Source organism: Mirounga angustirostris, unplaced genomic scaffold (genome assembly GCF_029215605.1).
Source record: "Mirounga angustirostris isolate CCGP_5_RB_7025 unplaced genomic scaffold, mMirAng1.0.hap1 SCAF_13, whole genome shotgun sequence".
Taxonomy (NCBI): Eukaryota; Metazoa; Chordata; class Mammalia; order Carnivora; family Phocidae; genus Mirounga; species Mirounga angustirostris.
Window position 1 is genome coordinate 2,809,733 of NW_026991721.1, and position 14,428 is coordinate 2,824,160.

Sequence of the window (14,428 nt, forward strand, 5' to 3'; positions counted from 1 at the left end):
GTCTGCCCCAAGGTGACAGGGAGCGGGTCGGGTGGTGGACAGGGTGCTCACTTCCCAGCCTCCGGCACCAGGATGCTGCGGTGCTTGGAGACACAGCTGGGAAGTCTGGGAAGGACCCCAAGTCTGTTGCACTCGCTGGGCTCTCCCTTTGCACGGCTGCCGCTGGGGCTCTGGGACACGTGTGTGGTGATGCCACGCCGGGTGCCGCCGTCCCGGCCCTGCACCCCCCGAGTGTGTGTGCGTGCCCTGGTGCACGCCGTGCAGCCTCCCCGGGAGGCACGCTCTCTCGGGCAATGCATCTGGGAGTGCACACCCGTCTAGGATGCGGTTCTTCCACTCCCAGGACCCTTCGCTGAGAAAGCTGATCGAAACATGGGGCAAGGTGCTTAGAGGCTGCTGCTTTCTTTTCCTTTTTTTTAAAAATTTCATTATGTTATTCCCCATACATTACATCATTAGTTTTCGATGTAGTGTTCCATGATTCACAGTTTGTCCATAACACCCAGTGCTCCATGCAGAACGTGCCCTCCTCAATACCCATCACCAGGCTAACCCATCCTCCCACCCCCCTCCCCTCTAGAACCCTCAGTTTGTTCCTCAGAGTCCATCATCTCTCATGGTTCGTCTCCCCCTCTGATTCCCCCCTTCATTCTTCCCCTCCCGCTATCCTCTTCTTCTTCTTTTTTAAACATAATGTATTATTTGTTTCCGAGGTACAGGTCTGTGATTCATCAGTCTTGCCCACTTCACAGCGCTCACCATGGCTTCTTTCTAACAAAGTTCCGCGAGGGAGCACACGTTCACACTGGGGTGCCTGCCCCGCCTTCTTGGTGTTGAGGTGTTTCAGGATCTTCCCGGGCGCTGGGGTGTTTGGCTGTGTTGGGCATCCTGACAACCGTCTGCCCCTTTGGATGACACAGCACAGCTGAGCACGTGATGACCCTCCCCTATTGGAGCCTCAGGTGCCCACTGGGGATGCTCCCCTCGTGCCCACTGCTGCAGCCCTGGGCCCAGCCCCCCCAGCAGGGACAGGGGCCTCGAGAGTGGAGGCAGGCCTTCCCTGGTGGTCAAGACTGAATGTTTATGCCCACCCCAATTCCAGTGTGGATGCCCGGACCCCAGTGAGGCTATATTAGGACATGCGGCCTTTAAGCAGGTGATTAAGGTCAAGTGACATCATTATAGGGGTGGGGCCCTGATGCTGGAAGATTAGCATCCTTATAAGAAGAGACACTGGAGGGCTCCCTCCCTCCATGCGAAGACACAGCGAGGGGGCCCCCGTTTGCAGCCCGGAAGGGGGTTGTCACCAGGAGCAGACCACACCGTCCTGCCCCTGATCTCTGACTTCTGGCCTCAGGGGCTGTGGGAGATAAATGTCAGTCATGTAAGCCCCCAGTCTGGGGTATTTTGTTACGGCTCTGGGCAGACAAAGACCCCGGGCCTCACCCCACATTGGGTCCAGTGGATCCCCCGGTGGGGATCCGGCAACTTCCCCATGGCTGTATGCACGGTGAAGGTCCAGGCCGTGGTCTGCCCTTAGTGCTCAGTGTGGGGAGCGGTCATTGTCCCTCCTCGGCTGGCCTGTCCGATGACGTTTGGGGTTGGGGCTAGGAGCATACGCTGAGGCCCCCTCCGAGCCACATGTTTCCTGTCTAAAATGATACATCAAGCTAGCAAGCTGTTAGATAAAAATATGTTTTCATCTGCTTTCACAGATACACCCTCATAAAGACAAAATTTTAGAAGTGTGGGGATTTACCATTATTGCATATTCTGTAAGATGTGTATGTCTTGCCTTCTGTTTAGCAAAATTACTGTGCATGTTGTTATAATCCAGGTTTTCACATAATTTATGTTCCATTGAGAACATAATCTAAATAATTAACTTACTATATTAACGTCTACAGGATGTGAATGGATTTTCATAAAAATGGCAATCAAAAATAAATTTAAACGTTTTCAAAAGATTCCAAAAAGGATAGCCACTGAAAGATCTCAAATTATCCATTAAAAGTCAAAATACAAATTAAAATTCATGAACGTTGTAATTTCAAATCACAGTAATTTAAACAGAAATATTTAAATTCCGTTTTCTGAAAACTTGGTTTCTTTGACTATTTCTGTGAACTTAAAACAAGCCACAGTCCTGATGCTCAGACGTCCGTGCAGAGAATCCGCACCTCCTTGCCCACCTGTTCTACTTAGAGCTCTGCAGACACAGGTTTGGAGGCACATGGATCGTTCGGAGCCATCAGATGTTCCTGAGACAGCAGGTGCTGCTGCCCTGGACACAGGCCCACCTGGAGCGGCTGCAGTCCCAGACGTGACACAGAGACACAGAATGAGCAAATGCTGTTGGAAAAACAGCGCCGGGAGACTTGCGGATGCCAGGGTCCCCGTGGACCTGCTGCGTGTAAAGTCCGGGGTGTCTGAAGCGCCGTAAAGCAAAGCCTGACGAGGAGGTGCTGGCTCCCGGGACCGGGGATTCACAAGTGAAGTCAGAACAGTCCTTGCGGCAGGAGGCTCCTACCTGAGTGCGTCCCCGGCTCACACTGTCCTGCCCGTCCGCCGGTCCATCTGTCGGTCCGTCTGTCCTGCAGCATTGCAGGATGTAGAGGAGACAGGTCAGCAGGTGCAGAAGGAAGGTGGCTCCGTGCTTGTGGCCTGCACTGGGCCCTGAGAGCCGGGCGGGGCCGGGTGTTGGGGCGGCCAGGGGCGGGCGTTCCGGGGCCGCTGCTCACAGATAAGAAGTCTCTGCTCCCGAGAAGAGCCAGATGGCAGTGTCCGAGGGGTCACCCATTCCCAGCCCTGGCCGAGCACCTTCCCCTCCTGGGGCACGTGAAGGACAGCCTCCTTCCTGTTCCAGGTCCCAGGTGGGGCTGGGAGCCCCGGGACAGGCTGAGCTAGTATTAGGAGGCCCGAGGATGGACATCTCGGGGCCCGCGGATCGCGCTGTGGGGTTTGGCCAGGCTGCTTAGAACTGACTCACGCTTGGTGTTTGCACAAGATTGTCCACACGGCAAGGGGCCATCCCAGGGGATGGAGCTGGGCCGAGGGGCAGCGTGGCGTCCTGGGGACAGGGGGCAGGAAGGGCATCTCCCAGGGAGCCTGCAGACAGCAGTGTCTCCCACCAGGAGGTCGGCACAGCAGCTTTAAACTCCCCAGAGGGGAAAGGTGTTTCCTGCAGACCCTCTCCTAGGAAAATCAAAGTTGTGGGTGCAGAGCACACCCGGATTCCCACAGCCGTTGCAATAATAATAGGAATTAAAGAAAACCCGTCCTGAAGTTTAAACACTGTCATGATAGGTGACAGCAGGACTGGGGTAGCTGCAGCCTCACCCACAGGCCAGCAGGTGTCCCGGGCCAGTGACGTGGCACATGGAGGGAGGCCCACCTCGCCCAGAGTGTCTGATGCTGGGCCGTGGCCCCGAAAGCTGGCGAGAGCCTGGCGTGGGGTTGGAAATTGTAAAAGCATTTTCATAACCAGACACATGCTAGTTTCCAGATCTCTGTGGCATTCCGTTTCCCCCTAGAAATCTCAGAGCTCTGTAATTTTGTTTGATGCGCCCAATTCCCAGACTCAGTAATTGGACTTGGCCGCTGGTAACCCATCGTCTAGAAGGTGTGTCCGCCCCGTGCAAAGCCCCACAGACAGCGCTGCCTAGGGTAGCCGGCGTTGCTGCCGCCTTCCATGGTGGCAGCTCAGCGTGTACCCGGCAGGAGGACCCAGGCCATGCCGCCCACTTGGGGCATTCCCAGTGCACCTGCTGGCCGGAGCTCATTGCAGGGAGCCCAGCTAGGGGCTGGGGCTGGGACGTGCTCCTGACTACCCGGGGCGCCCTACCCGTCTGGGCCACAGAACACTGTTTGGATTTTACATTTCATTTCAGATCCTGAGTGCAACCGGTCTGTGAGAGCTGGAGACTAGGAGCTAGCTGAACTTAGCCCTGGTGGGTCAGGGTCCAAGCGAGAAAACCCAGGAAGCTTGCCTGAGGAAGGAGTCGAACAATAATACGTTTGTTCACTGAGCGGGGGCAGAGGGAGCGTGTGGGAGCTCTGTCGGCTTGGCTTCCTATGAACCGACGATTGCTGTGAAAATTAAGGTCAAGGCATTAAAAAATATATATACAAATATATACATCAGTGCAAATCGTTTGCATGTTGCCTGCTGTCCACCTCTCCTCCCCGTTGGAAGAGGGGTGTGGGTGGTGCCCAGACGGGGGTGAATTGACCTGAGTTCCCCCTCCCCGGGCTGCACCCTGCTTTCCCCTTATCAGGCGGGTTGTCTTGGAGGTTTCCTGGGAGGGCCTCCAAGGGCAGGTCTGCCGTCTGCCCTGCTGGTGTAGGGTCTGCCCCGTCCCTCCCTCAAAGCCTCAGGAAGGACTGGGGGCCGTGTCCCCTACCGGCTGACCCTGTCTCTTAAGTCAGGAGCAATGATGACCCCCTCCGCCCACATTCTTGCGAGAACCCTAGCCCTTCCAGAAGCATCCACCATGCCCGGGACCCCGCTGGGTGCCCCTTGGCCTCCCCTGCCCGTTTCCTTTCAGAATTTGGAGTAGACTTGATTCATCAGGGGCTTGTGTTGGAAAGACCATTACAGACAGAACTTAGGTCATCGTCACTGGGTTTTTTAAAAGTTACTTTCAATTAAAAACATTATCACCCTATAGAAAGGTAGAAAAACGTAATAACTATACGTCCACCATCAGAATGAGATATTTTATGATTTTGCTATATTTTCACGTTTGGCTTCCACATTTCTGTTTAAATACAATCTCTCCGAGGATACGCAGCCTGGCTGTCAGCAGCATTCTGTCTGTCCACCGGCGCGAGCTACGGTTCTGCACCCGGATCCGTGGTCCCTCCGGCCACAGCCATCCGTGTTAGTACTCTGTGCGCGAGAAGCTTTACATCAGTGTCTTGTCTGCTCTGCGGCAAGCGTGCGTGCGTGGGATTAGTTCTCAGAGCACTAGCTGGGCCGTGGCAGCTGGGGGGGGGTTGGTGCCCGGGCTGGTGCGGCCCAGGCTCTGAGTCAAGCGGAAGGCGGATCTGTGTAGCGGGGGGCATCGGGCCCGACCCAGGCTGGAGCCCCAGCTTGAGGGAAGGACCCCGGGGGACCAGAGGGAGGAGCCCAGCTCGAGGGGGTGGTACTGACAGGCGGCAGCATCCACGGATGCGGCGGGCATGGAAGGGAGAGTTTATTCAGGACAATGCTTGCAGAGATGCTAGGCTAACCTGGGGAGGTGGCGATTCTCTCTCCTCGCCTTCCCCGGGCTGCCCTTCTCTGCCCCCGGCCCCCTCTCGCTGCAGCCCCCGGCCCCCTCTCACTGCAGCCCCCGGCCCCCTCTCGCTGCAGCCCCCTGCCCACAGCCATTGCGCAGACCGTGCGTGTGACAGCCCGTTCCTGCAGGTGCGGTGGGGGCCGCCCCCAGCCCCGATTTCAGTGTCCGTGCACCGACCCCGTGCAGCCCCCTGGGGGTCTCACTGCCTTGCGGATGAGTGAATTGTAGACATGTGAGTGCACAACGTGAGCGAGTAGTCACCAATCCTGGGCCCGGGTGTCACAGACGTGGGGTGCTGTTGGAGACTCCACTTGAGTAAAAACCCTTTTCTGCCCCCCCCATATATGTGTGCGTGTGTATGATTAAAGCAGAGCCAGCGGGCCCTCTGCATTTTTATCTGCGATCTTCACGGGCCTGCAGCTCTGATAAAGTCCACTCCAGCCGGGAGGTGCTTTGTTTTTTTGTTTTGTTTTGTTTTTTAATGCATCTTAGGTCCCAGGTCAGTGTTGCTGTGTTCACCGTGGCGGTGGAAGCAGTGAGCAGGAAAACTAGCTGCCCCCCCTCCATCCGAGGTGTCAGGGGGCTCAGGAGCCAGTTTAAGTTGTTACGTTTTCTTGGAACAATTTCGTGTTTTCCCGGAACTCTCCAGTGGTAGAATATGGAGCCTTTGGAAAATGTCCTTTACTGGCATCACTTCTGTTTCTCCTCGTTCGTAGGCACCTAGGTGGTGTGTGTGGGGGGGGCAGGTTAGAGAAACGTGTTCTGGGGGTCATCGCACTTTACCAACCTGTGTTTTTATAACCGCCCCCCCCCCCCCCCCGCTCCGAGGCCGGTGATGCTGAAATGTTTGCCAGGGGCGGCGGGTAACCTTCCCTCCTCCAACCTGACGCTGACTTTTCCGAGGGAGGCTGGGTTTTGTGGCACGGCTGTCTTCGGAGCCTGCCTGCCCCCCCTCACCGTGGGGTGAAGAACCCATATGGCCTCTCCGCCCCCCCCAACAAAATGCACGACACCCAGTCCTGTTTGAATTTCACATGAACAATGAATAATTCTTTAGCGTAAGTATGTCCCATGCAATATTTGGGAAATATAATAAAATGCTTTCGTGGTTTATCTGAAATGCAGATGGGGCCGGTGCCCTCTCTCTTACCTGGCCCTGGTGACCCTGGGCCTTGCAGTCCTGCCTGGGAGTTAATGATTACATGTTTTCCCAGGGCTTTGCTTTTCCCATGGGTCTGCTGATCTCATTGCTCAAGCCCCGTATTAAGGTCAAGACGTTCTGCTCAGGTCTCTGCCTTGAGCACCCGGGCTGTCCTGCAAAGGACCAGTGTGCAGGTGGCCTCCTTTTCCTCTTTGGACCCGTCCAGTGGGACCTTCCGCACCCGCACTTTGGTGGCAGACACATCCTTTTGTGACCACCAGCCCCTGGCCGACGCAAGGGGCTGTGGTGGGGTCTGGTGGCGGGGGCCACGTGAGGAGGTAACTTGGGGGCTCGGATCATCCCGTTTGCTCTTGAACGGTCTCAGACGTGCAAGGCCATGAGCCTGCATGGCGCCGCGTTCTGCTGGCGGCTGTCCACGTGCCCATCTTCCAGATGCAGGCACTGAGGCCTGCGCTGCCCCAACCATGGGCTTTCCGGGGCCAGTGCCCATCTTTCGTGAGAAGAGCCGCTGGACCCCGTGTTCCGGGAGTGGCCTTGTTTGCCTCCGCCTGTGCCTGGCTTCCCCTGACAGGTCACTCCTCATTCGACAGGGATCCCCTCCTGTGAGCGTGAGGTCACCTTCCATGTCCCCTCTGCGTCCCCTGGGCCCTGCTGGGTTCGGAAGAGGCACAGACAGGCTGTAAGGAGGGAAGACGTGGTTCGTTATTGGAGCAGGAGGTGCTCTGGGCTAACTTACCCTGTCGGGCAGGAAGAAGCTACTGGAAGCCCCTTGTGATGGACCGCACACCTGTGTTCATGCTGACGGCTGAGACAGTGAGCGCTGCGCCTCTCCCACTGTCCCTCACGCCCAGGAGAAGGCAGGTTTGCGTCTCCATGCCCCTGTCCTCCAGTCTGTGCTCCCTGCCCAGCTCATGAAGGGGCAGCCCGGGCTCGGCTGCAGGTGCTTCTCCTAACAGTCCCCGGGGCAGCTTCCAGGGACAGTGTCCCAGACCAGTTCATTCAGAAGTTCTGGCGCTCATTTTTTTTAAAGGTTCCCCAAGTAACTTCTGGGGCCAGGATGAAGAACCAGTGTTCTAGAGGATACGCTTCCTTGGAACCTGGGACATAGTTGCAAATAATTACATGTATGCGATTCTTTAACATATTTACACATGAATGTTTATGTTATTTGTTTTAACATGTTATAATTAGACGCAATATAGAAATGATTGTACACTGTTATATTATTTCTACGTGATAGGTGTTACTGTATCATATGTTAAAAAGTCTGCGCCTACCCTATACCGTGTAATTATGCCCGGCACTTATTTTTCCACGGGTAGATGGTAAAGGCAGGAAGGAGCACGTCGCTAGCTGTTGCAGCCAGACAGGTGGGGACCCTGCTGGGGTGGAGCCAGGAGCACCCAGATCCTGTCCCCAGCCACCGCTGTCTTGTCCCTCACCAGATTTCGCACTCCTGTGGTTGGGAAGGCATGAAGCTGAGCTCACAAAGGCGTCTGGCAGTGAATACAGAAAAGACCCATTGGCTCTGAAATCTTAATTCCGAATCACACGGGGGTTAGCTTTGGAAGTTTTAATTGAAAAAAATAAAATCTTCCTGGGTGATTTGGATGATCTGCTCTTTGAGACTCCTGACTGGTCACCGGGCCAGTCCAAGCAGTCAAATGTCTGGTCTTGCGGAGGGTCTAGAAGGACACAGAGGCCAGCATGAGTGAACGGATGGATCTGTTGTCAGGCTCTCACACTCACGGTGGGAGGACGGGGAAGGTGACTGATGTCAAGGAGGAGAGCCTGAGGTGGACCTGGAGAGGGTGGGGGTGGGGCTTGCTGGAGATCGTCCCTGTCCCTGGGTGTCACGGGGCAGAACCTTCTGATGGTCACCATAAACCAGAAATCTGGATTTGCGTATGGAATCTTTAGGTTAGACATTTAAAACCCTGTGCAGGCCAAACAAAACTCTGTGGGCCCCACGATCTTGGCCCATTCCCCAAAGACGGTGCAGATCTTCTCGGCAGGAAGGGAGCCCCTGACCCCGGTCATGGTCTTGCCCTTCCCCTGGGGAGGGCATGCATTTCTGGAGTAGCTCCTTTGCTTTGTTAGGCTTCGTGTGCACCTGGGTGTCTGGTGACCCCAGGAAAGTCTGGGATGGAGACAGGAGCGCCCCCGGTGGCTGCCAGCACCCCAGTGCTGGCCCTGCAGGGGGCAGAGCGGCGGGTCGCTTCTAGCTCCAGCAGGCATTTGCTGTCGTTAAACTGAACTCTGGAAGTAAATAGGGGGTGTCCGTTTTCTCACGATGAACACAAATTGTCGCTGGGTGAACCGTGCCCCCCCCCGGGACTTTTCTGAGCCTCCCCTGCTCATGAAACACGAGAGCAGGGGACGCTCACCCAAGCACCTGCTGGGCCTGGAGCCTGGGGCAGATGTGCAGGTGAGCTCCTCCCTCCCCCTCCCTCCTGTAAATCACTGGATATTCTGTTTTAGGGTCCTCCACGTGTAGGGCACTCATTCTTGCTCGAAGCTGTGCCCTCTGTGGGAGGATACCATAAACCAGGCGGGCAGTCCCTCAGCGATCAGGGTGGCCTCCATCCCTGGTTGCTCAGGATGGCCCTTCTTGCAGGGAACGCCCCTGCCCACTTTCTACACGCACAGGGCCTTGACCTCCTTTACAGAGTTCGAGTGGACTTGTTGCTTTGGCGCGTCCTCTACCAGCTCCCCGGCATCCCCAGCTCACACCGGCTCTTATCCTAACCTCTCCGGACCCCTGCCCGCAGAGATGGGGGTATCCCTGGGCAGCATGCTCCCAGAGTTACATCCACATCCTTCTTTGTGTTCTCCATCAGCCACGGTTGGCGCCCTGACTTGGTCTTTGCTGGGGAATCTCTACTAGACTTGATGGCGGGGAAACTGTGCTCCCAGCTGCCACAGACCCTTGGGGACCCCCCTGAGTCTCCCCTAAGTCAGCCTGCTCATGGCTTCAGGCTCTGCTGGACTCCTGGGCCCCGGGACTACTTCCCTTCTGAGCCTGGCCCTGCCTTTCTGTTCTATTTTTACATTACCCATCAGTGCTCTGTGTTTGAAGCAGAGGGGTTATTAAGCGTGAACTTGGTACCGTTCTGACCCGAAGCTTGCATTTCTTCCGCTCCTGCTGCTCTGGCTTCAAAGGAAAACAGAAGGTCGCTTGTTTTCCTACCTTGGGAGGCTTCAGACTGCCCCCATGGCCTTTTGGTGGATCCCTGTGAGCTGTGGTCGCGGCCACCGCTAGGTAGGGCTCCTTGTGCATGCGGGGTTTCCCAGCCTGGGGGCAGAGCCTACGGGGCCCTGTCCTGGTCTGGCTGCCTCCCGGTCCGGGCTCCGGGGAGCAGCTGGGGTGCCATGTTCTCCCCGCCTCCAGAGGCGTGTGCATCATGCACAGTAGCTGTGCGGCTGTTAGACCAGCAGGTGCAGGACGGTGCGCCTGAGGCGCCAGTCTCCCCCGAACGCTGGGCTTCCTGTGTGCAGTTTTCACATGTGCCCGTTGTGTTCCTCCCCCTGCTCCTTCCACACGTAGGGCAGCCATGCCGCACAGCCCGACCTCCAGCGAGGACGAGATGGCCCAGAGCTTCTCCGACTACTCCGTGGGGTCAGAGTCGGACAGCTCGAAAGAAGAAACCATCTACGACACCATCCGGGCCACGGCGGAGAAGCCCAGCGCCGCCAGGACGGAGGAGAGCCAGGGCAACACGCTGGTGATCCGCATCCTCATCCAGGACCTGCAGCAGACGGTAGGCCCCGTTCGCTCACTTCTGCTCAGTGCCCAGCGTGGCTTGGGCTCGAGGATGCCTGTGGTCTCCTTCTGCACGGCCTGTCCTGGTGGCGTCCCGCACGTCGTGCGCCTGCCCTGCCCTGCCCTCCTCCCCATCAGCTCTGCCTTTGTCTGCCTCATCGCATGCAACTGGTGCCGCGGTCCACGTACTGAGCGTGTATTATGTGCCGGGCAGAGGCCAGGCCTCGAGGGCACAGGGACCAGCCTCGGGGAGGAGATGCCCACAGTGGACGCATTAGTAGGTGGGGCCTCGGCACCCAGGCGGGCTCTGCCTCTTCCCTGCTGCTCTGGGCTCGGTGGTACAGGGAGCCCGTGTCCCACACTCTTCCCCATTTGCTGAGCTTCGTGAGCTCTGTCTGGCCTGGCCTTGCCCGTGCTGCCCACCGCTGACTCCCAGTCGTCTCTCAAGGCTTGGGCCCCATGTCGTTTCCTGTGTTGGCCCCTGGTAGCCCTCGGGGCTTCTCATTGCCCACGGCCCTGGTGTGTGTCCTGCTACGTGCTTGCTTGGTGTCTGTGGGCCCTCGCTGGTGGTGCCGGCCGCTCCGTGTTTCTGGGAAAACTTCCCCTCCGCAGATGCCGTTGGCCCCTCGTTTCTGGGAGCTTTTCTCACCCGTTGCTCCTTCTTCCGGCTTGTGGGTTGGGGTCTCTGTTTCAGGGACAGCGGCCTCGCACCCTTGGGCTTCTCCGTATCTGCCTTCATCCCCGGCGCCTCTCCTCCTAGTCCTCCGTGATGTTCTCGAACATTTTTTTTTTTTTAATTTTATTATGTTATGTTAGTCACCATACAATACATCATTAGTTTTTGACGTAGTGATCCACGATCCATTGTTTTCGTATCACACCCAGTGCTCCATGCAGTACGTGCCCTCCTTAATACCCATCACCGGGCTAACCCATCCCCCCTCCCCCCTCCCCTCTAAAACCCTGTTTGTTTCTCAGAGTCCATAGTCTCTCATGGTTCATCTCTCCCTCCAATTCCCCCCCCCATTTTTCCCTTCCTTCTCCTAATGTCCTCCATGTTATTCCTTATGTTCCACAAATAAGTGAAACCATATGATAAATGACTTTCTCTGCTTGACTTATTTCGCTTAGCATAATCCCCTCCAGTCCCATCCATGTTGATGTAAAAGTTGGGTATTCATCCTTTCTGATGGCTGAGTAATATTCCATTGTATATACGGACCACGTCTTCTTTATCCATTCATCTGTTGAAGGGCATCTCGGCACTTTCCACAGTTTGGCTATTGCGGACGTTGCTGCTATGAACATTGGGGAGCATATGGCCCTTCTTTTCACTACATCTGTGTCTTTGGGGTAAATACCCAGGAGTGCAATTGCTGGGCCATAGGGTAGGTCTATTTTAAAATTTTTGAGGAACCTCCACACTGTTTTCCAAAGTGGCTGCACCAACTTGCATTCCCACCAACAGTGTAAGAGGGTTCCCCTTTCTCCACAACCTCTCCAACATTTGTTGTTTCTTTCCCTGTCCATTTTGGCCATTCTAACTGCATTTCTTTATGGTGTGTTCACGTGGACCCATCCTGCTCTGTCCCTTGTAATTCCTGCTGGATTGTGGTTGAGATTCAGGCTTTCTGTTTGATTTCCAGCCTTGTGCTAACTCGTCTTGAAAATTATTCTCCCTTCCTTCTTCCTCCCCTGCCCTCCCCTGCCCTCCCCTCCCCTCCCCTCTCTTTTTTACTAGGTTTTGTGGCTGCTTCTTTTCCTCTTGTAGATCTTCCTTCTTTTACCCGGGGGTGCATCCTCTCCAGATGAATGCGTGTCTGGTTTCCGCCTCTCTTCTCCTCCCGTAGCACATCTTCATCATTTCTGGGCTGTTTCTGGCTGACTCGGGCAGCTGTCAGCGACGTGCTTTCTGTCTGTTGCTCTGACCATGTGTGGGCACGCTCTCCTCATCTCCCTCCTGCACCGACGCTGAGCGTCCCGCAGATACAGTCCCTCTGCGGGAAACCCCGGGTCCCGGATTGGCGCCAGTGCGTCCTTTGGGAACTTCCCGCTTGCTTTCCGGGGGCCGGATGCAGATTAAGGTCCTCATGTGTGTTACTTCTGAGTTCGTGGAACAGCCCGAGCTGGGCAGCACTTGGGAGCGTTGTCATTCTGGGTGTCGTATCACAGAGTGGCCCAGCATGTAACCAGCACTGGACGAGGAGATGGAACATCACCCACCCTCAAAGGCCCCACCGATGCCCTCCCAGTCCCGGTGGACCGGTGAGAAGCAGGTGGCCTGGGATACACGGCCCAGAGCCTCCAAACCCGCCAGAAGCTGGTGTTGGATGTGCTCACTCGCTGCCTGATGAGTTTCTGCAGCTCGTTGTTACCGGAGAACGTGGCCGTGGGCAGCCTTGCAGAAGGCACGGCACGGGGTTGGGTGCGTCCAAGATGGCTTGGAGCGTCCCCCCCCCCCCACTGTCCGCCGTGTGTTTGGGGAATGGCACGAAAGGTCTCGAGCCTGGGGCCCACCTGCAGGTGTGAAGTGAGCAAGTGCAGGCTGGGCGCACAGCCAGGACCAGGGGACAGCAAGTGCCCGCTGAGCGTCTCTTACCTTCATCGGTCTCCTTGGTCAGAGCGGGCACTGCCCACCTGGGGGACACTCACCAGTGACAACGGAGAGAGAGGCCGTTTTGCCATCGTGGCTGTTGCGATGCCCCATGGGTGCGAGTAAGGGCGTGGGATGTGGGAGAAGTCACCACGACGCGGGGTCTCGTGGGTATAGGGTAGCGGGAGCTGGCCTGGAAGCCCGTGGCCCACTCTTCCTGGCGGGTGGCATGGTGGGTTCTGTCCAGAGGCCGGGAATGATGGAGAGACACCTGCTCTCCAGGCCCACAGCCATGAAGGTCTGCCAGGGGTTTGGTCTCTACTCCCAGGAGCATAATTGTTTCCGGAATCTTCTAAAGATCACCTGCCTTCACTTTGTTGAGACAAACAAAGCCCCTGGAGGCTGAGACCGGCACTCCCACAGGCATGAACCCCGGCAACAAAGCAGCCGTTGTCCCTGCGTGCAGGTCCTTGCCACGTTGAGTCCTGGAGCCAGGGACATGAGACGGACCCTGGAATCCCACCCAGAGTTCCCGTGGGAGCTGCTGTGCCAGTCTGTCACCCCTGTGTCCGCCCGCTCAAGGGGGAGGTGGTGTCTCAAGGAGCCAGGTGACTATCCCTCTGCTGTCCCCGGCGTGTCCCCTTCCTCCCCCTCCCAGGTGCAGTCTGGACCTGTCTCTCCTTTAAGTGACTACTGCCCAGTCTCACACCTCCAGTGGGAGGAAGTTTTCCACCTCTGAGCCAGAGTATCTGGCAGGGCTCCTCGAAGCCTGAGGAGCAGAGTCCTTCCCGGTCGGGGTTCACAGGGCCGTGCAGGGGACGGCACAGTGAGGGGGGCTCTGGATCGCCACACACGCACGAAGGGCTCAGTGTGGGGTCGAGTGCAGACCGGCCAGCAAACCGGGCCTTTTAAGTGAATGGCAAGTGCGAAGATCAATACAAACGACTGTTCTTCTGTTATTTATAGTTTTGAGGGAAGTGGGGACAGAGCTGGCCCTGAGCGCACGGCAGTCCGGTCTCTACCTCGCCCCGCGTGGCCCATCCCAGGGAGGGCGGGAGGAGCCCGTGACGGGGCCTCCTTGGGAGCACAGAGCGCCAGCCCCAGTGCCCACCCCCCACCCAGGGCTTGGCTCCGAGTCGCTCGGTGGCAGCCACCATCCCCCGTGTCCATCACATCCACCACGACCCGTCTGGACGGGTCCCCGGAGGTGCAGGGACTGGCCACCTCCTGGCAGGTGCTTCGGGAGAATGAGTCTCTCCTCCTTTGCTTTACCGATGCTTCCATTTATTGTGTATCTTCAGCTTTGATATTTCATTTAGGAAGAAGCATCTGAGCTGTGATCCTGATCCCTTCAAAGACGATTTATTGCCGTTCATCCATCCTCTCTCCTCTCTCTCTCTCGCTCGCGCACACACGCTCAAACTCCTCCCCCAAAGCAGCGGCCTGCCGCGTCCCTGCTGTGCCCGCCTCCCCGCCGCTCACGTCCGCTGATGGGGACGCTCCGCCATCTATCACTTGCTTACAAATGGACTGTCAGACATGCTTGGTTTCCAAGTGACCTTGGCCTTCCACTTATCATTGAGGATCAAACTAGAAAGCCAGTGGCACAGACGTCCCACCTCCTCCTC

At 56.8% G+C, this 14,428-nt stretch overlaps 1 protein-coding gene across 1 annotated transcript in view; it reads left to right on the plus strand.

Annotated features, from left to right (window-relative positions):
* The window catches only part of SHANK2 (SH3 and multiple ankyrin repeat domains 2), a 500,779-nt gene that overhangs the window by 62,446 nt on the left and 423,905 nt on the right, over positions 1 to 14,428 (plus strand). Inside the window, exon 3 of the mRNA XM_064576041.1 lies at positions 9,992 to 10,205. Within this exon, the coding sequence (XP_064432111.1) occupies positions 9,999 to 10,205 (207 nt within the window). The 5' untranslated portion in view covers positions 9,992 to 9,998. The remainder of the gene's footprint in view (positions 1 to 9,991; positions 10,206 to 14,428) is intronic.